The sequence below is a fragment of the Phycomyces blakesleeanus genome, assembly GCF_001638985.1.
Source record: "Phycomyces blakesleeanus NRRL 1555(-) unplaced genomic scaffold PHYBLscaffold_22, whole genome shotgun sequence".
Classification (NCBI taxonomy): Eukaryota; Fungi; Mucoromycota; class Mucoromycetes; order Mucorales; family Phycomycetaceae; genus Phycomyces; species Phycomyces blakesleeanus.
This window is the reverse complement of record NW_017265155.1, coordinates 417,761-438,587: the sequence shown is the minus strand read 5'-3', so window position 1 is coordinate 438,587 and position 20,827 is coordinate 417,761. Positions and strand designations below refer to the sequence as shown.

General features: G+C 37.4%; 6 protein-coding genes across 6 annotated transcripts; 2 read left to right on the top strand and 4 right to left on the bottom strand.

The window, feature by feature from the left end:
• The first annotated feature begins 5,481 nt into the window (after positions 1-5,481).
• Positions 5,482-9,472, top strand: PHYBLDRAFT_78574 (hypothetical protein). Its single transcript, XM_018443377.1, has 2 exons — positions 5,482-6,082; positions 6,196-9,472. Exons 1-2 carry the CDS (start codon positions 5,491-5,493, stop codon positions 9,132-9,134), a joined length of 3,531 nt encoding a protein of 1,176 aa, XP_018287283.1. The 5' UTR covers positions 5,482-5,490; the 3' UTR covers positions 9,135-9,472.
• Positions 9,473-10,510: 1,038 nt separating this feature from the next.
• Positions 10,511-11,389, bottom strand: PHYBLDRAFT_66791 (hypothetical protein; the record flags this gene model as incomplete). Its single annotated transcript, XM_018441687.1, has 3 exons — positions 10,511-10,857; positions 10,991-11,140; positions 11,161-11,389. 3 exons carry the CDS (start codon positions 11,387-11,389, stop codon positions 10,511-10,513), a joined length of 726 nt encoding a protein of 241 aa, XP_018287282.1.
• Positions 11,390-11,905: 516 nt separating this feature from the next.
• Positions 11,906-12,277, bottom strand: COX6B (cytochrome c oxidase subunit 6B COX6B; the record flags this gene model as incomplete). Its single annotated transcript, XM_018439768.1, has 2 exons — positions 11,906-11,989; positions 12,080-12,277. The coding sequence occupies 2 exons, from the start codon at positions 12,275-12,277 to the stop codon at positions 11,906-11,908; spliced, it is 282 nt and encodes a 93-aa protein (XP_018287281.1).
• A 290-nt stretch (positions 12,278-12,567) lies between these two features.
• On the bottom strand, positions 12,568-14,190 carry PHYBLDRAFT_172495 (hypothetical protein; the record flags this gene model as incomplete). Its single annotated transcript, XM_018436813.1, has 5 exons — positions 12,568-12,804; positions 12,878-13,344; positions 13,396-13,428; positions 13,528-13,803; positions 13,911-14,190. 5 exons carry the CDS (start codon positions 14,188-14,190, stop codon positions 12,568-12,570), a joined length of 1,293 nt encoding a protein of 430 aa, XP_018287280.1.
• Positions 14,191-16,419: 2,229 nt separating this feature from the next.
• PHYBLDRAFT_116388 (hypothetical protein) lies at positions 16,420-17,562 on the top strand (the record flags this gene model as incomplete). Its single annotated transcript, XM_018428518.1, has 2 exons — positions 16,420-16,674; positions 16,750-17,562. 2 exons carry the CDS (start codon positions 16,420-16,422, stop codon positions 17,560-17,562), a joined length of 1,068 nt encoding a protein of 355 aa, XP_018287279.1.
• Positions 17,563-17,958: 396 nt separating this feature from the next.
• Positions 17,959-18,509, bottom strand: PHYBLDRAFT_127081 (hypothetical protein). The gene is made up of 3 exons (XM_018429144.1): positions 18,480-18,509; positions 18,225-18,402; positions 17,959-18,142 (listed from the first exon to the last, which is right to left on the bottom strand). The coding sequence occupies exons 1-3, from the start codon at positions 18,485-18,487 to the stop codon at positions 17,996-17,998; spliced, it is 333 nt and encodes a 110-aa protein (XP_018287278.1). The 5' UTR covers positions 18,488-18,509; the 3' UTR covers positions 17,959-17,995.
• Between the last annotated feature and the right edge of the window lie 2,318 nt (positions 18,510-20,827).

The window sequence follows — 20,827 nt, the reverse complement described above, 5'->3', positions numbered from 1 at the left end:
AATGTATTTCAACTATTACAGCGAATTAAGTAATTATTTATTTTTTAAAAACAGTGTAGCGATTATAATGTAATTGAATGCAGCGATTTTAACGCCGGCGGTGGAATCTGGGAAGAACTGTTTAATTTCTAGTCATATAATTTTGTCTGTATTTTTTTTTCCTGGTAATAGCATAATAGTAATCAATAATAAGGCTGGTACATTTGACCTTTTCTTGTCTAGTTGTTTTAAATTACAACTTTAGCATATGCTACCTAATCTTCATCGTCTTCTGTTATGATAAATATTTAAATCGTATTAGCTATTCTATGTCAGACGGACGACATGCTTTTGTTTTAAATAAATATAAGGAGCAATTATATACATTACAACATATTGACATGGTGGATTTCACCCACCGGTGTTTCTTGTATCGCTCATAGCAAGAAACTGCAAAGTAGGAACGTATCTTTAGTAATGGCCCAAAGTAGTTAAATAGCTCTTTATTTGTTCTTTATTAAAAATGTCTTTTTACCTGTATTCGTTTTATTGTCACTGAGCTGGGCATTTACACCGCATAAGCAACCCACTATGTTTCAATGTTATAGGATACATAGAACTTTAAATATTTGCATTTATATTAGCAAAATATTGGGCTATAATTTATTCTTTAACATATTCATACATGGTTTTATTTTAATTAATTGATATATATATATACTTTTTGGCAATGTATGGAATATAAGTATAAGCTATATATAGGGTATTAGCTGTTTTAAACAAAAAATATGAAATCTACATGTTATGTTAATATTATTAATATTGTTAATAATAAGATATATACTTAATTTTCAGATATTGTTTTTTTTTTCATTGGTATTGGAGGAGTTGTGTTATATATAATAAAATGAGGCTTGGAAATATTGTCGATTTTAATAATTTTTTGAGTTGTAATTTAGAGACAAAAACAGAAATCATTAAGATACAACTAAAGCTTTGCAATAAAACAGTTTTATTTTATATAGCTACATATGTTTATGGGGACCTCTAGTATTACGTGTGTATATATATATGAGTATTGGTAAATCTTTAGTTAACTTTGATAGAAGCATGCACCTGGTTGTGTGTATAAATCATAATGATTTTACAGATACTTCTGTTGATAAATGTGAAGTATTTTGATAGATTTTTTTTTTTAAAAAAAAAACATTCCTTCATTTTGTGTTGGGGGAGAGGCTTAAACTTAAGCGTTAACTGCTTTGTTTTTTTTTATCGCAATTTTTTTTTCTTTCTTTAAAAAATATTTCTGTCTCATTTTATATATATATATATATCTATGATTAATATAATAAGGTGATTTTTATGATATAACTTTAAGAGGAAAGTGAATATCGCACGTGTCAGTATAATTACTGACAGTTTTAACGTTTTTTTTTTTGATAAATCATAATAAACCATGATACCCATTTGATTAAAACTTACAACAGTGATCATTAATCAGCCAATATTTCTTTCTTTTTCTACCTACTAATATTTTCTGCCTAAGATTTTCAACCGAATTGTGTTATATTTTCATTAGCAAAAAATTATATATTTATTATAAAATTATTTCCGAATGAATCTGAATTCTTACGAGTGAGCGAGTGAGTGAGTGAAAAGGTGATACATTCATCTCTTGTGCTTATTATTCGATTAAACTGCTTAGTTCACCAATTCTCTGCTTCTCTTTTGTTATATATTATTCATAGAGTATACAGACCAAAGTTGAGTAATATACAAAGGAGAGTGAAAATAGCCATGTGTATATTATTAAATTAATAATATTTTTATTTTCTTTCTCCTTTATATATTTATTAAATCCAAGACACTTCTTTATCAGATTAAAACAAAACTTGGTCATATGTTTTATTAAAGTTGTAATTTAAAGTAATATGATGATGATAATAATACAAACGGTTAAAATTCCCGGTAAATCTAGAAAGAATAAGAATAGGAATAGTTAGAATATATTACAATAGGTAAACGTGAGTAATATGCTAAGATTCAATAAATCTCAAGCCAACTCTGGTATCAAAATTTGAAAGGCGATCGTTTTTTTTTCTTCTTGTCATCTCTTTCTTATCAGATTTATACTTAATAATCCAATATTGATATTTAGACTGAACTTATATATCTATGTTCACAAGTTTCCGCGGAGATCAATAGTATATTGTAGATTATCAGCCTTTTGTGTATATATTCGGATAAAATTACAACGCAACTGCGATTATCATTACTTTTTGCTGTACTCTTCACTTATAATAATTTACATACAGCAAGTTAAAATGCGTGTTATATATGTATATACTTGATCTTTTTCTATTGTAATATCATAAAATCATCTCCAATATGATAATCTGTAAATTATTTAGTATAGTTGCAGCTCAAATAAATACTTGTTGGTGTAAGTAGAAACACATATACCCATACTCTCACATTCAACTATATATATACATATATATGTGTGTGTGTGTGGGGTATTGATAGGCTTTTTACTATCATTTGACACAAAAGGAATTCTATACAATTCTTGTGATGAGCTTATATATATAAGAAACAAGGAGCTGGTTTCTAATAAGTTTTGACGCATTGACAAAAAAGAAAATACAGGAAGATTAAATTTAATTGACTTTGCAAAAATATACAAGGCATGTGAGCCAAAATAAGGATTCTGTACATGTTACATATCACAAAGAATGTAGATGTGTCATCCCGCCAGATCAATTTCTTATTTCCTATTTCAACCATCAAATTCAGACTCTGATAGCTTCTTTTTGCTTTAATAGCTCTTGAATAAATAATAAACGTAATAAACGTAAAAAGGCTTTAGGGTATTGTATATAGTAGCAGTAGTAGATAATAGGTGATAGGCAATAGGAAACAGAAGATGGACAGTAATAGATGGTAGATAATATTGTAACAAGTACTCACCCCGCATAAACACAAACGCAGAAATAGAGAGAGAGAGATCAAAGTATAGCGAAATTGGTCGAGTGTTTAGTGAATATTGCAGCAATAAATATAAAGGTTGGCGTACAGCTTAAAATTGATCACTAATGGCTGTTATTTTGATTTTTGATTTTATTTTTGCTGTAAAATAAAATAAAATAAAATAAAATAAGATGGACACAAGAAAGGAGTAACCCAAAAGATAGACAGATATTTATCTGATCTTTCTACTTGTATTACAGTACAGCAAATATACTACAATACGTCTAGATACAAGCGAATTTTAAAGAATACAAACACTAATAATCCTGCGCACACACAATCACACCCATATGCAGATATGCACATCAATTTATTTATTTTATACTATTATTCTTTATTGACTTCACGTAAGTATTAGTTTTAAAGTATAAGATAAGCTGTGACACAATTACAATATCTATAGTACGTATGCGATTCTTTAGCTCAGATTATTTATTTAGCTTATTTTTTTTATATATGTATGTATGTATTTATTTAATTATTTATTTACAAGCCTAGTCTTTTACATTAGCTCATCTTGGCTCATCTTGGCTTAACTTGGTCTATAGTACAATTAAAGCTATGATTTATATCTTTTATCTCATTAATGATCTTATTACTTAAACTTGTAGCAGACACATATAATATACATAAACAATATATATATATATATATTTATATTACGTATAGTTGGGAAACTAAAAAAAGGGGAATTGCATCAGATAAATTTCGTCCCCACCAAAATCAATTAATTTTAAACTCCATCAGTTGAGCCTGAGAATGAGCTATTTGATCGTCAACTATAACATGTTTTTTTTTCTTTTTTTTTTCTTTCTTGTTTTTTGATATATATATATGTGTGTGTGTGTATTTGTGTGTGTGTATATTTATGATAAGGTTGGATAAATTTGGTTATATTCTATTGTTACAATACTATTCTAGTGATTCTTTTATACATATTCTCAGCCCAGTATCCATGGTTACTAATTAAACCAAGTCAACACAATATTTATACGTGCACACGAAACAGATGGGGAAATAATAATAGTAATATAAATAAATATATAAATAAAAAAAAATAGTATCTTCTTAATCGAATTATCAGATCCTTTTTTTTTATCTGGAAGATATGGATACATTATGTACCACCTGCAAATTCTAATTAGGAAATGTTTTTAAATAAGAAACCATGACAGTCAAAAAATAAAATAAAAATAACCTATATACTTTTACTTTTACGCCTCAGTTCACCCGAAATTATCAGATCTTTCCATCTCAACCATTAGATAGCCCATTGAGGCTCCGTAACAAAAGCAAAAAAGAAAAAAGAAAAAAGAAAAAAGAAAAAGATAGATAAAGTCCATAAATAAAAATACAGATGGCGAGTGAAGGTCAATACGTAAGAGAAAGGACAATAAAAAAAATAATGATAATGATAAAAACATGCCACAACATTCAACAGGCTCCATTTGAACAAAGATAGAGCTGGGCTGGGCAGGGCTAGGCCAACTAGACTGGATTGGACTGGGTTGGGTTGGGTTGAGTTGGGTTGAGTTGGGTTGGACTAAACTGGACTCAACTGTAATCAACTATATACTCAACCGCACTCGACTGGACTCAGCTGGACTCGACTGGACTCAGCTGGACTCGACTGGACTCAACTGCCTGGACTGGGCTTGGAAATGACTCATCTAGGAAATTGAATGAGTGGTGTGTTCAAGTCAAGGGGGGGGGAGGAAATCTGGATTGATGGAATTTAGATCTGATAAAAATAAAAATAACAATAAAAAATAAAAAAAAAAAAACTAAAAAAATAAAAAAAAAAAATCAATCCAGCTTTGAATCAAGGGGAAAGGGGACCTGCACAATGCAACTTATCTGATCTTTTTTATTTTTATTCTTTCTTTCTATTCTTTATTCATTGTTTTTATATTGTTGGTGGTGGAAGCAAAAGAATAGTTCTCTTGTTGTGATCATGTGTGCAGGTCCGCGGGTAATATAATGTGAATAGTTCCCATGGCACAAATATAAGTATGTGAAGAGGAATCTATCTCCGTGATGCTCAGGATCCTAGATACCTAGAGTATATATATATACATCTCATTTTCTCTTTCTCTTACACACACACACACTCTTTTTGGCTCTTTGATAGAGCGCAGTCCAACCAACCAAAAAAAAAGAGGGTAATGTCATACAAACGGCAACACAGACAGACGCATCAGTCGGAAAAAGCGGAGTCTCTGGATCTGATAACGATTATGAGAAAATGTGGAAATTTCAGTGTGTTGATGCCACGATCAGATATACTGCGGGCTCCTGATTGGCCACCAATCACCTAATTCAAAATGTGTGCCTTGTGTATAAAAAGACGAGCCTCTTTTTCGTTTCTTTCTTCCTTCTTCATTTCTTCTTCATATCTTTTCTCGCCCTGTACACATTTCCACACACACACACACACACACACACACACACCTTTTATCTACCAATTAATCTATCTTCACAATGAGCGCCAAAATCTCAAACAAATCCTCAAACAAATCTTCTACACACCGCAACATCTCAAAGAACCTTGCTCTCACTACTTCACCTGCCCTACTTTCTTCTATCTCTTCCCGTCACCCTTCATCAGCCACAAAGCTCCGTCGTATATCAGCAGGAGAAGAGTCCCTCACATTATCTCAAAAACAGCGCCACACAAAACAATCACACATCTCATCAATCACACTTGCATCTGCCACACAAACAAAAACCATCGTCTTGCCCATCCAGCAAAAGTGGGACGAAGACTTATTTACCAAAAACCCTGTACTTTTATCACCCACACTCGAAATGCCCATCGCTCCATCAGACCTCATTACTCCTCCTCCTTCTCCAAGACAATCTCCAAGGAAAGAAGACCTCAATGTATCATCCTTAAACACAGAAGTCCGCTTCATGGAAGCAAAACGGTCGAAAAATATCAAGAATCTCATGGCCGAATATACCAGTCTCAAGAAACAAGGCGTAGCTTTGGGTCTTGAGTCATACAACCTCTTCTTTGAAATATATCTCAACCTTCGCCGCGAAGGCACCCCCCTTACACCCATGTTCAATGGTAAGTTTCTTTTCTTTGTATTTATTTATTTATAAAGAATAAACGTATACGAGTTGTGCAACACCAAATAATAAAAGAAAATTTATTGACTCAATCTGATAATTTGTTTATAGTTTACGAAGACATGCTCTGGGATTCAATCTCACCCAACAGTACCACATACTCTATCCTCATTCGTGCTCTCTGCAAGCGGGACGTCGAGGTTCAGAAAGTGGTTGCTATGCTCAAGCGTCAGACTGCTCGCTCTGGTCAGCAGCAAGAAAAGTCTGGAAAGAACTCAAACATCGGAACTCTCGAAGCCGAGGGCAACCTTGCCAAAGCATTGGTCCTATTCAAAGAGGCCGTTGCTCAAGACAGCTCCAAGGATTTTCCAGTAGATCTATACAACCAGCTTCTCCGCGTCTTGTCCCACTATGGCAACACCAAGGATTCTCTGATTATCTACAACGAGCTTAAAAAGCACACTGCTCCATCCTCTGCTACCTTTGCTGCTCTGATCAACCTGTTTGGCCGTGCTGGCGATGTCGCGTCTGCTGATGGCTACTTCCAAGAGTATCTTTCCGTCAAAGATACCCTCGGTGTTCACGATGCTTCCTATGTTTACAACGCCTCAGTCGACTCTCACCTCAAGTGTGACGATCTCGAGGGTGCCATCCGTATTACTGAAAACATGCCCAGCCATGGCGTCAAGCTCAGTATCATCCCTTACAATTCAATCATCCGTCACTATTGCACGCACAATGCAATGGACCAGGCCATGGTTATGGTGAACAACCTCACATCATCCGAAGAGCTCCCAACCCCTGATGCCAGCAGCTATGGTCCAATCTTGTCCGCTTACTGCCAGGTCAGCAGATTCGACGCCGCAACTGAAGTCTATGATGCATTGGTAAAGACCGACATCTCAAAGTCCTACGGAAACCTCGCCAACTACGCTCTTCTCTGTCTCAGCAACCTCAAGATCAACCAAGACAAGGTATTGGAGGTCATCCAAGAGATGAAGACAGCCGGTCTTGAGCCCGATGCTCTTCTCTCAGAGCGCATTGTTACTCAGTTTGTGAGCGCTGGTGACATTACTCGAGCCATCGCTGCTCTCCGTGCTGCCATTGGTGCCATGACTTCTCGCACTCTTTCCAAGGGTTCCAGCCACATTGTCAATGCTGCTCTCCAAATTGCCATGGCATCCAAGAAACAGTTCTCTCAAGTGATCGAGGTTGTCAAGGCCGTGTCTTCTATACCCTCTGTTGGCTTGCCTTCTTCTTTGGCCAGCATCTTGGTAGCCAGCTACCCTGCAGACTGCGAGCACGAGCCTATTTCTGGAGCAGAGTGCCAGCTTGTGTGTGAATCAGCCTTGATAGCCTACTGCCATGGTGCTGTCCATCCTTTGCTTCCTGCCTTTGACACCTTTGTGTTGGCTTTGGCTAAAGACATGGTTCGCCCCGGTACAGCTACCCCACCTTCTAGCCTGATCTCCCGTGTCTCTACTCAGCTCAAGGGAATGGGTGCCCATGCCACTGAAGCAGAATGGGTTTCTGCCTTTAGCAACCGTACTCAAGTTGATGAAGCAAGAAAGATCAACAAGGACGAGGAAGAGATTCAAGAGATCATTGTTGCTCACAAGTGCGGGTCATCGACTGTGATCACAGCCGAGTCTGAGGTTGCCACTGCCGACATCATGAAAGCCGTCATGAATGGAAACATCGATGAGGCCCAGTCAATTCTGAAGCAAAAGATTATCCAACTTGGTTTGGTTCCTTCCCCTGAATCCATGCGCGATGCCATTGCCCTGGCTGGCAAGCAGGGTCACCTCGAGGTTGCCAAGGAAATGTACACTCTATCCCTCAAGGCTTACAAGACATTGCTCATCACCGAGGATCCTCAGCGTGCTCAGAAGGCTATCTTTTCTGCTACCAACAGTGTTCTCATTGGATATGCTCAGCAAGGCGAGATGTCCGAGGCCAAGAAGTACTATGATGCAATCAAGGAGATGGGTCGTTATCCTGATGGAAATGGTTACGCTAGTCTGTTACTTGGCAGTGCCAAGTGTGCTACTGATGAGGCCACCGATGCTTTGATTATCTATGATGAAGCAAAGCGCCACGATGTCAAGCCCACCACCTTCTTTTACAATGTCGTCATCTCCAAGCTCGCAAAGGCTCGCAAGCTGGACCTCGCTCTCTGTTTGTTTGATGAGATGCGCCAGTTCAAGGTGTCTCCCAACTCTATTACCTATGGTGCCTTGATCTCTGCCTGTGTCCGTGCTGGTTCCGAGTCCCATGCCTCTCGTTTGTTTGGTGAGATGCTTGCTTCTCCTTATGAACTTCGTGTTGGTCCCTTCAACAACATGATTCAGTTCTATGTCCGCCAGCAGCCCAACCGTGCTCGTGCTCTTGAGTACTTTGAAGAACTTCGCCGCCGCAGTGTCAAGCCTTCTGCCTACACTTACAAGTTGCTGATGGAGGCCTATGCTACCATTGCTCCCTATGACCGTGTATCCTCTCATCGTATGCTGAGCGAGATGGAGAACTGTGACCGCATTCGCCCCCAGGCCACTCACTATGCCACCCTGATCTACTCCTATGGTACACTTGAGAATGATGTCAAGAGCGCCAAGTGGGTTTTTGATGAGATGCACAAGGCCGGTGTTGTTCCCGATGAAGTTGTTTACCAGGCTATGTTGGATACATATATCTCCAACAACGAGCTTGAGCGTGCTGAGAAGCTTTACTTGGATATGCAGAAGCGTATTGGCAAGAGTAGCTCTCCTTACATCGAGAACCTCTTCATCCGTGGCTATGGTAAGAAGGGACTGCTTTCCAAGGCCGAGGCCATGTTCAGAGCCATGACCGATGACAAGATCTACTGTGTCAGCCTCCAGAAGAATGCCAGCAATGTTGTGGTTGTGCGCGAGCCAAGCACCTATGAAGCAATGGTCCGTGCCTATCTTGACAACAAACTGGTCAACAAAGCAAAGGTCGTTCTTGACAGCATGATTAAGCGTGAATTCCCTGAAAAGGTTACAGCCGTTGTTGCCGACCTGATCACCGCATAACCACTCAGTATACAGACCTGAGGTCCCCGCATATCTTCAGTTGCCCAATTTTTTTTTCTCATATCGAAGGGTGAAAAAAAAAAAGCGAGTAAGACTCCGTCGCTTTTTTTTTTCTATGTGGACTGCAGGGATTGCTCACTGTAATCCAAGGTTCTGGTCTGTGATCAAGGATACATCTAAATGGACCGATAAAATACGTAGAATAGTGAATTCATAAGAATTAGTAACACAAGCTTTTATTTTCTTTTTCTTTTTTTTTTTGGAGAAAAAAGTAGTATTCGTCTATTGAATGGACTTAATAAAAAAACACAAACGTTGTATAAAGATTTTTAAAAAAATAATAATGATAATCGATAGTAAAGATGTGTTGAAGTTTTTGGTATTTATACAGTCAATATCTATTTATCTATCTATCTATCTATCTATCTATCTATTGCCTTTATAGACTTGGTGGGTAGTTTAATCATAATAAATAAAAAGCTGTGGCGGGTGCGTACACAAAAGAGGAAAAATCTAAAGACAGCTACAATGTACTTGTCTACTATGAAAATTGATTTTTCGTTCAATTCCCTCGATGATTCCCTCGTACGCTGGTGAGCAGCATAAATAAAGACATCTTTTTTAATGACTTTTACAAATGTGATAAGCACAAATCCTTTTATACTAGAATGTTCTCTTTATTATTTTATTAAGGTAAATTAAAATAATAAATAATAAATACGATCCTAAAAAGGTGGCTTTTGGTATATGATATCTATCGTCTATTCAGCACACAAGTGCAAATAGCATGTCTGCTCTGACTCAGAATTTTACACAAAAGTACTATTCTTGTTTCATTTTTAACATGCCAAGAAGCAAAACATAACAAGCAAACAAAGGTTGACTTTTAGTATATTAGGAATGTGTGTATGTGTATTAATTAATTAAATAAATATATATACATTCACCCAATTTGATTTGTACTTAGATAATACATACACACACACATGAATAATCTCACACTAAAGAAGTAACAAGATGAATGTGTGTGCGTGTGTGTGTGTAGACTCAAATACAATATATTTGTGATATTTCTCGATGTAGTACTTGGTATATTTTTGTATAGATTATTTAAGCTTCTACGTATAGAGAAGAAGAATAATAAAAAAAGAGAAAAGATGTAACATATGTATTTATCCTAGACACAGGGTATAAATGAGCCATTTCCTTCATTATTATTATTATCATTATTGGCGTGCAGGAGTACGTACATACATGTTTGTGTGTGTGTGTTCTTCTTTACATATATATATATTCATACATACACAAAGACATATTATACCTTATCTTTAAAGAATATCTATCACCATTATTTTCCTTTGTTTTTTGTTTTTGTTTTATACTGGTAGTCTATCTGATCCATCTCTTGCTGTGTGTGGATCTTCCATATCCGCATACATCACATTACGCACCGAAGATCTTAGACTAATATCGACAACTAGTCCGGGATGATAAAACAAATCATCACAATTCTCTTCATTTTGAGTACGTTCAGAAGGTAGCATTAGTGTGATACGATCAGAACCTAGCGCAGGAACCAGGGCTGGTGGTACGGCTAAAGTAGTTGCGATAGATGAGTTGACAAGGGTTTGGGATAAACTGGATGAAATGAAGATCCGGATAATTTGCCCAATATAAACGACACTGTCCAAGGTAATTAATCGCATAGTAGTAGGAAGTTGTTCTATTGTGGGAGCGATATTATGATATATATATATATATAACAAGCGAGTTAGTAAGCGTGATTATATTGACCTGAATAAAAACAATATGCTTACAAAGTATTTAATAAAAAATAATATATATTATATACTTACGGTTTCCAATAAAATCAATAAGGATTCCAGGTTGACCTGGTTCAAAAGTGAGATGCATGAGAAGGCATCCTAAGTATCCTGCTGTTACAATTCCAAGTGCTGTGCGTAATGAGCGTGCGAATGAGCGTGGGGAAAGAAGCTGCTGCGAGCCTAGTTAAGAGACAACATACAAGGGCGGCTGGAATTTTGCTCCAGTTGTGAACTTACCAGCTGTAAGAACATACGGATACAAAAGAGGAAAAGACTAGCATCGAGAAAATAAAGATAGACAAAGTGACAGTAGAGTAGATAATCGAGCGATCGTAATACGTCTCGCTTGGCAGGTATACTCATTAGATGATTCTGATGGAATGCCCAAGGAAGAGATTGGCATCCACACCCAGTCTTTTGCAGGAGCATGTTCGTGTGACTCTCATTGATAGTATAGGTGAAGACGAGGAGGTGGGACGGTTCTTCGGCGAGTGAAATGAATGGAGAAGAGTTGCCTGAAATACTTTTTTTTTATTGATCAATTGATCAACCACACTACCATCAAGTCAATCGTTTGAATTACTTTTCAAGGAACCATTGAGTTGATGACCAGTATATAGAAGAAACTAATAGCTCCTTTTCCCCCCCAAAACTACAGCTCATGAAACTAAACCTAGGAATATTATGGTCTACTGATTGTTTTCTTTTCTCTCTTACAAATACATGAATACACCCATCGTTTTAATCACTAGAAATCTCTCAATAATTATGTATATATATATATATATATGTATGTCTGTATGTCTGTATGTCTGTCTGTCCGTCTCTGCATGCGTAGTGTAGTGTAATACAGTATAGTGTAGTGTTTGTTTATGTGCAAGTATATTATTTTCTTATTCTCTTTCTTTCTCTTATTAAGCTGTTTCCTTTCAAAGTACACAAATTCTATTTTCCAGACATCTTCTCGGAGAACTCCAAATACTGCTTCTGTCGTACATCAATTACTCGGCGCTTGTTAAAGTATTCAACCTGTAGGATCATCAATGGATTTTCATGGTTTTGTTAACTACCAATATATGCAATAGCAGTAATATATATATATAAATATCCGACAGTTACCCAGCTAGCCATGCACCCGTCTTCATATTTCTTTTTGCTGTCGAGACACCCTTCAGCTCTGGAAGGATCCTTGTCGACAATAGCAGGGTCAATGATGCTGATCTTGTCGAGACAAGTAAAGTATTCGTCACGTAATTTCCAGCAATGTTTGCGTTCTGCACGTGTAGGAGGCTTTGAACTTTCAGGTAATGCTGACATGATGTGGATTGAAAGGTACCCAACACATGTCGTCTTCTGGCGTGTTCCTTGTCCATTGTACCCGTTTGAGTGACCGCTGTCTGTGACCGTTGAACCAATGCATGGGCATGGCACCCTGAAAGATTGGGGGTTTCCTATAGACCCTTTAGTATACCTATCTATCTATCTCTTTCTCTTCCAATTTCTTTGTACAGGGCCATTTGGAGAGTCCTTTGAGCATAATATAAAATATAAGGATTGATATATATATATATATATAATATACTTTATTAGCTGTATAAAAGTGTAAATTAAGCGTCGCGCTCTTCTTCGTCGCGAGCAGCTGTCACTAGAGTTTCGTCGGCAATCTTGCCTTTGATAACCCAATTCTTAAGGATCTCCACTTCAATATTTCCAAGAATCAATTGTTCAATGTGGTACATCAACAAAGGTGTCGAGAGTACACCGATCATGCCAGGGTTGCCATCTTGGTAAATAACGTTAATCAACGGTACGCCCATGGCCACTGTCTTTGTTGCACCACAATACTAAACACAATAGGGGTGAGATCATTATAGGTTAGATCTTATATTTGACTATAAAAAAAAAGAGTATACACACCATGACAGCCACAGTATCTTCACGAGAATATCGGAAACGTTCGATCCACCAAGGGGTACGAACACCAGCTGGTAGAGGAAGACGTGCCAGGACAAAGCAAAGGACAGAGAATAAGATATAAAGTACTGCATTCAAGATTACGATAATTAACATATCGGTTGAATGGATGGAGGAAAAGGATCCTGCGTAGATCGTATCTGAGAAAACTGACCACACCATGGTCAGCAATGCCACACTACTGACTTCAGATAGGTAACATCTGGCCTTGATTCGAGCAACTTGAGTAGGGAATATCCATTGAATGATCTGACCAACGATTAAAGGGACAAGTACTGTCAGACCCAGCTGAGTAAGCACCTGAGCAAAGTCAATTGGTTTGCTTCCATCCTGATCCTTGTCTCCTCCTGGCGTGGCTCTCAAAAGAGGACCCTGGAAGACAGATACAAGCAGAGGAGAAATAAATATACCTGAAGAAAAAAAAATTAGTACAGTTATTACAACTTCAAAAAAAATCTTACCCAAAACATTGCCAAGAGCAGCATTCATCAGAGCTAAAGTTTAATATTGTAAATATTTTTTTCTTTTGGATTTGTCTTTGCTTATATTATCTATTATATACTTTTATATGTGCTTTAAAGCATTTTTTTTACCAGAAGCACCATTTCCACAGGCATTTTCAGTCATAACAACGTTGGAAGACACAGTTGTTGGTGTCGAGGCTGAGATGACCACACCAACCAAGAGCAGTGAGTTGATGGGCAATTGTATTTTGAATAGCAGTAGTACAAGTCCAAATACAAAGAAAGGAATGATGGCCAAACTGATAATTTGTATGAGCATATGAAGGCGTACTCTCAGTACTGTCTCTGCCAGAGTCTGGGTTTTCAAAGACAGCCCAGAGATTAGGAAGATCAAAATTACCGCTCCTGATATATATTGGGGATATTAGACTTCTTTATATTCATTACGAAACACAGCACACACGCACACATACACACACACACACACACACATATATATATATATTTCTCACCCCACTTGATAGACCATTCAGCTCGAATATATCCTCCTTTTCTTCCAACATCTGGGAACTGTGCGGCCAGAATAATGGCTACACCCAGACCGAGAATAAACCAATATTTACGCGCAATGGACTTTAAAGTAGAAACGAGACCAGTAGACGATGTCTGCTTTGAAGCCAATACAGTTGATCTATCAGCCAACAGAGGGGTTGTCTCGTGTGAAGCCTGTGCCTGAGACCCACTTGAGTTTGGGTCACCTCTTCCTTGAGGGGGGTTAAACGGGTCGGCCATTAAAGGGGATTAAACTAGAAACGGATAGAGATAGAAGTAAAAAGAGAAAGAGAAAGAGAAAGAGAAAGAGAAAGAGAAAGAAAGAATGTAAGAATACCGAATGCTTTATCCAATATATATTTATATATTCTATCTCTCTGTTATTTTCTATATATTTTTTTTTCTGCTAAGTGCTGAAACTTGTTGAGCCCTTGACTTTACATATAAAATCCGTTACGCGTGTATCAATATTGCGTCAGAAGTATAGTATTGCTTCTGTCATTAATAATTTAAGAAAGGTTTTATTATTATTATTATTATTATTATAAAAAAATGGGTCAAAATGACAGGACAATAAAAACCCTCATGTTTTCCAAGTAGTTTATGAACCTATTATTGATCATTTACTTTACAGCTAAAGACGTTATTGTCTTGACAGAATATGCGGTATTTGTCAATTTTGCCAAAATCGCCCTTAATCGTTTCATAGCCCAAGCCTTTCATTTTTAAATATATAAATAACATATAAAAAAGTGTAATATGGATTTTAAGCATTAATAATACACTCTTAAAACTCGGTTTAATAAAACTGACAATAGGCTAATTTAATATAACAGTTTTGCTTTTGTAAGTGACAAAGCCCTATAAATTTACCTCATAATAATAACAATAACAATAAGAAAATTTCTGCTATTTCATTATTTTTTCTTATAAAAAAAACAGGATTAGTAACGAGAGCTTATAAATATTATCTATATCTTTAAAAACTTGGAATATTAGCACATGACTTGTCTGCCTTTAAACTCTCTGCAAATCTTCGTACCGTTTTACAACCACATCGCTTAAAGTCTACTATCTATTCAATAAACTGCTCCACTTATTTTTACACATTAATTGTAATATATAGTCGCTAAACTTTTCATAGCGAAGAGTTACATAGAACTTGAGGGGAGGAGGAAAGCTCTACTTTCAAAAAGTATGCTAATTATTTATTAATTTATTATTTGTATAGGTCTATGAATTCATCACAAAAAAGATGTGTGTGTGGGTGGATTTATGTGTGTCCGAATGAATTTATGTGTGCCTGGGTAGATTTGCGCACCTGGGTAGATCTATGTTCGCCTGGGTAGATTTATGTGTGTGTGTGGGTGGATTTTGAGTACCAGACGTGGCACAGCGGAGGTACAAATATTAAGAGAGGCAAATTGAATAGTAAGAAAAAGAAAGTCTTTATCGATTGATATATGTATATTATTCTATTTCTTTAATAAATAACACTCTCACAGTATCTAACTTTCCTAACATTGAAATACTAACCCAAAATCAGTTCCAAACACCTCGAATATCATTTTAACTTTTTTTTTTTTTTAATAAATAAAACTCTCCCAGTATCTATTTTTTCTAATATTGAGATACTAATCCGAAATCAAGCACAGATACCTTAATTGCAATGCAGTATAATATTTAAGTAAAATTATAATTGGAATAAGAGGGTCAATTACTTGTTATCAAAAAATAATAAAAAATTAAAGACTAAGTGAAAACGTAAAAAAAAAGCAAAAATAAAAATAAAAATAAAAATGAAAATAAAATAAAATAATTAATTTGAATTTCAAATGCCCAGTCTTTTTGGTAGATTTCAGGGCATGTTTGAAACTCAAACTGTCTAAGCTGTTTTTAGTAATTTAAAAACACCTGGGAGCGTGGCATTTTTGTGAGGCTAGCAGTTCTTCTACACAGAAAAAAATGCGGCGGTGTTTAAATATTTTGTTTCTCCTAATGTCGTATAATCAAAAAAGCAAAATTCCATCACTTCGGAATTAGACGCGTACTTTAGAAAAAACTCTTACTAACCTGTCTATTTTTTATGTGCTACAAGTAAAGTAGCAAAAAGATGTCGGCAAATGAAAATTAAATAGTTGGATTTCACATATAATATTGCACTTTGATGTGTGAGTATATCTGTTGTTTTTTTTTTTTTTCAAAAAAATAAATAAAAAATAAAAAACCAACCATATCAACTTAATTTCTTTGTCTTATATATAACGTAGAGAGTTAGATTTTACTAAATAAAATCTATAATTGTAACTGACACATTTTTCTTTAATTATAAAATTAGAAACTTTTTTTTTGTAATAGAAAATCAATACAAGGAAATGAATCCAGCCGATTGGTGTTTAGTGACTGCTGTGTATCTGTAAAGACAAGCTCAGTGGGTTAGTGGAATTTGAGATCGTCTCCCTTTCTGCCATGACAAACACACCCGATACCCCCAAGCTGACCGGCTATGACTTCTATAAAGCCCTCGGGTCCCCTCGGTTTGTTGTGGCACCAATGGTAGATCAGTCAGAACAGGCCTGGAGAATCTTGAGTAGACGTTACGATGCACACCTCTGCTTTACACCAATGTTCCATGCTAGACTATTTAGTGATCCCGAACAGGGACACAAGTATCGTAAAGAGCAATGGAGCACAGACAAAGCAGACAGACCCCTCATTGTTCAGGTACATAATGTCTTTTTCTTTCTTTCTTTTCTTTTGGCTGTAAAGTGATGTGTTACTTATGCACATATATGATAGTTTTGTGCCAACGACCCCCAGATCTTGTTGCAGGCAGCTAAGCTTGTAGAGAATGACTGTGATGGTGTGGATCTTAATCTTGGATGTCCCCAACACATTGCGAAAAGAGGTCATTACGGATCCTTCTTACAGGACGAATGGACCTTGATCCGGGACATGATTTCAATTTTGCACAAGGAACTTGCCATTCCAGTCACTGCCAAAATCCGGGTGTTTCCTACCGTTGAAAAGACAGTAGAATATGCCAAGATGGTCGAGGCTGCCGGAGCACAGATAATCACTGTCCATGGCCGTTTGAGAGAACAAAAAGGTCACAATACTGGTTTGGCTGATTGGGACAAAATTAAGGCTGTTAAAGAGGCAGTCAAGGTGCCTGTGTTTGCCAACGGAAATATTTTGTATTACGAAGATGTTCAAAAGTGCTTGGATTATACTGGAGCAGATGGTGTCATGAGTGCTGAGGGAAGTTTGTATAACCCAGCTATCTTTGCCAAGCGGGACATGCCACCGTGTACCTGGGAGATGGCACAAGAATACCTCGAGATCTGCCGCGATTTGTGCCCCACGCGCACCGGTATCATTAAAGCCCATCTGTTCAAGATACTCCAGCCTAGCTTACCCCACCACACTGACTTGAGAGCACGTCTCGGAAAGGCTAACAAGTTTGAAGAGTTTTGGGATATTACCATGGAATTGAAAAAGCGCTTAGAAGAAGAGCGTGAAAGAGTTGGAGAAACCGAATTGGCTGGCCAAGAAGACATCAAGGGTATCCGAAAATATGGTTACTGGAGATGCCAGGTAATTAAGAGATAACCCAAGGGTTCAAACCTATCACCCTAATTCAACGCATCTTTTTTTTTCTATTATTATCAGCCTTATTTCCGACCTGAACTTCCTGCTGACCATGGAAAGTCCAAGGGTGAAAAGAAAAAGGAATTAAAAGAAGCCGAAGCAACACTGAAACGTTCGTCAGAATCCACCGAAAATCCTGAAGCCAAGAAGTTGAAGGAATCAGAAGCTGTATTGGCATAGATTTTTCTAGTTGTATTATACTACTACTTCTGAATAATGCATCATCCTATTCATACGCATTTAAACATTCATCCACCCATTGTCATACATATATTATATGTGTGTCGTTATTTTTCTTTTTGGTCAATTAAGCATTTATAAAATATATATATATAAAAAGACTTTAAACACCATATTAAATATGAACATTTTGTATTTATTTATTTTACTCGGTTTAGTTGTCTGGGACAACTTTGCCAACAATATCGTAGCGCTTGCTAAAGAAAGCGTGCCACTGCTCAAGAACCACAAGATCCTTCTCAGTTAATTCGCTGATATCGGGAATACAGTCTTCTGGCTTCAATGAAGACAAAGCGAGTGCCTGAAAACGTTTGATTTACCATGATTAGCGTTTGTATCCAATTTCACAGTCCAGGGTATATATACTATTATCACTTCCTTACCTTTGAGGCATCCTTTCCAGTAAAAATTTTGTAACCTCCTTCAGGGCCATAAGCATCGGTGTTCTTGGAGACATCGAAAACATCTCCTTTGATTGCGACATAGATGGGTTTAGAGGGATCAGTTCCATTGCACTTGGCAAGCTCAGAAACGGTGATTGGAGTATTCTTGGGAGGATTACTATAGGAAACGCGTCAATTCAAATGTATTTTTTCGTTTAATTCATATAAGCTATCTAGCAGTAATTCACCACGTACGTAGTCATTGTAAGATTTCTGGTGGAATTGAGTAGGGAGTTAAAGGAACAAGAACACGCCCCACGTCCTCAAAAACACTTTGATTGATTTCACACTCCGAATATGAAGTTGATCATCTGATAGAAAGCTAAAGATCGAAGGGTGTAAAGGGACAAGAGCGTAATAAGGAAGAATGTGTCATTGAGAAATATAAAAATAATTCCAGTGGCAATATATACAATATCCTGTGTTGATAAGATCTATGAACGGAAAAGGAAGATTGTCATGGTATCTATATAACCAAAGATGATGTCCTTCAATATGGGTTACACCACATGCTTATTTTCTCATAAGAAAGACGAGGAGCGAATAGTCTATCTTCTGGGTTGACACTTAGAGCGAACACCCCTTTCTTCTGCTTTGACTCTCCCCTTTCGTTCGCTGCATGACCAAGACGTCATGGCAGCAGACAACCCGACGACGACCATCTCTCGTTTTGAGTATGACGATGTGTCGACATTAACAACATTCAACTTTTACGAGACCAAGCCAGAGGTTGATCAAGAAGGTGTTTTATCAAAGTTACTTTCCAAATTCAAGACGGCAGTTTCTGGCCCAAACTCTCAAACAATTTCACAAAGACCACTTTCCCGTCTTCCTTCAACCGACCAAACTTTTGAAGCAAATGAAAATGATATCAACAATCTACAAGATAACCGACGCCGGGTCGAAACATCCTCTTCTCGACCAACTAGTATCCTGTCCGCCTCACTCGGGCCTGTGGAAAACCAAAAACCTAGCGACAGTAATAGTAACAATACCAACAGTAATGCCAATACCAATGCCAATACCAATACCAATACCAGTACTAGTACCAATACAAACAGCAACACCAACCACAAATTATTTATCACTTCACCTACTCCTCCTGGCTCACTTCATTTCACAAGACCAGCCCAAACTAGCCCCGCAAGATCGCCGGATACGAACGACATAGCTATGGGTTCATCTCCGCTACCTATCTCTCGCCTATCTATCGACTCTCTTCCATATGGAAATATGCTCACCAAAACATCTTCTTGCGACAGTGATACACAGTCTGTGATGACAAATTTTTCAGTATCAAATGCTAATTCACTCAGTCGTATGATCGGACGACTGCGTGGAGAAAAACCAAACAAGGACTATTGGATGCCAGACGAACAGTGCAAGGAGTGCTTTGAATGCAGCTGCCAGTTCAATTTGTTTCGACGCAAACATCACTGCCGCATTTGTGGTAAGTTTTGTTTGTTGTTGAGATATAACCTTATTGCTGATTTTATTGTTGTTGTTGTTGTTGTTGTTGTTGTCTCAAAGGCCAAATTTTTTGTGCCAAGTGCGCGTCCCACATAATCCAAGGAGAACGTATCAGTCAAAATGGACAAGTACGAGTGTGCAACTTCTGCTTTTCAAAATTAGAAGCCCAAGAGCAAGAAGACGCCGATTCAATGCAGGAAGCCTACATGTATGCCGGAAACCGCAATTCTGCCGACCTCGATACTATTGTAGGTATGGCTCCAGTGATGCCAGACCAGAAACCATTGTCTTCAGCGCCAATGATGCAAATTCCAACAACTCTAAAGAACCACCGTCAGAATGATTACGGAGGAGAAGATGCTATGACATTTGCACTTGAGATCCCTTCTAGAGAGCAACTTCCGCCATACAACAGTGCTTCTTCTTTTAGTGGGATCTACGCTGGCTCACCCGGTATGATGCCATCAGCATCACCATCTTCATTGCCTTATTATCAGCACCCTGATATTCCACGTCAGCTTGAGCCTGAAACAAATCTTAAAAAGCTCTTAAAAGTTACAAACACTCTACTGCGCCAGCGATCTCGTACGAACACAATGAATTCGCTAGGAATAGACACCAGTCAGCAGGCCTTACTAGAAGCCAAACAGACAGGATCTTCTGTGCCTTTCCGTCGCAACTCGCTTACAATGAGTTCTCCTTTGGTAGACGGAGGAGGCGGTACTTTGCTCTCCACAGATTTTGCCTTTGCAGGCTCAGATAATGAAGATGATGATCCTCGCAAGTGGGACAAGAGTCCTAGAAATCTCTTAAATTTCTTGGGTGGAAACACTGAAAGGCCTACATCTACATTTCTTGGCAATAGCCACAACCATTTTTCAAATGAAGAAAGCAATATTTTGGGCTCAAATGGATCTCTTTCTGGTAAAGGAGAGAGTACAGCAAGTGATGAAGATGCACATGAGCAGCGAATAAGAATGAAGCGTACAGACGATCTGAGGACTCGCGAACGAACCAGTGCCATCAGACGTCGACTGAGCATGTCGGGAGTATCTGCTCGTCCAATTCGAGCA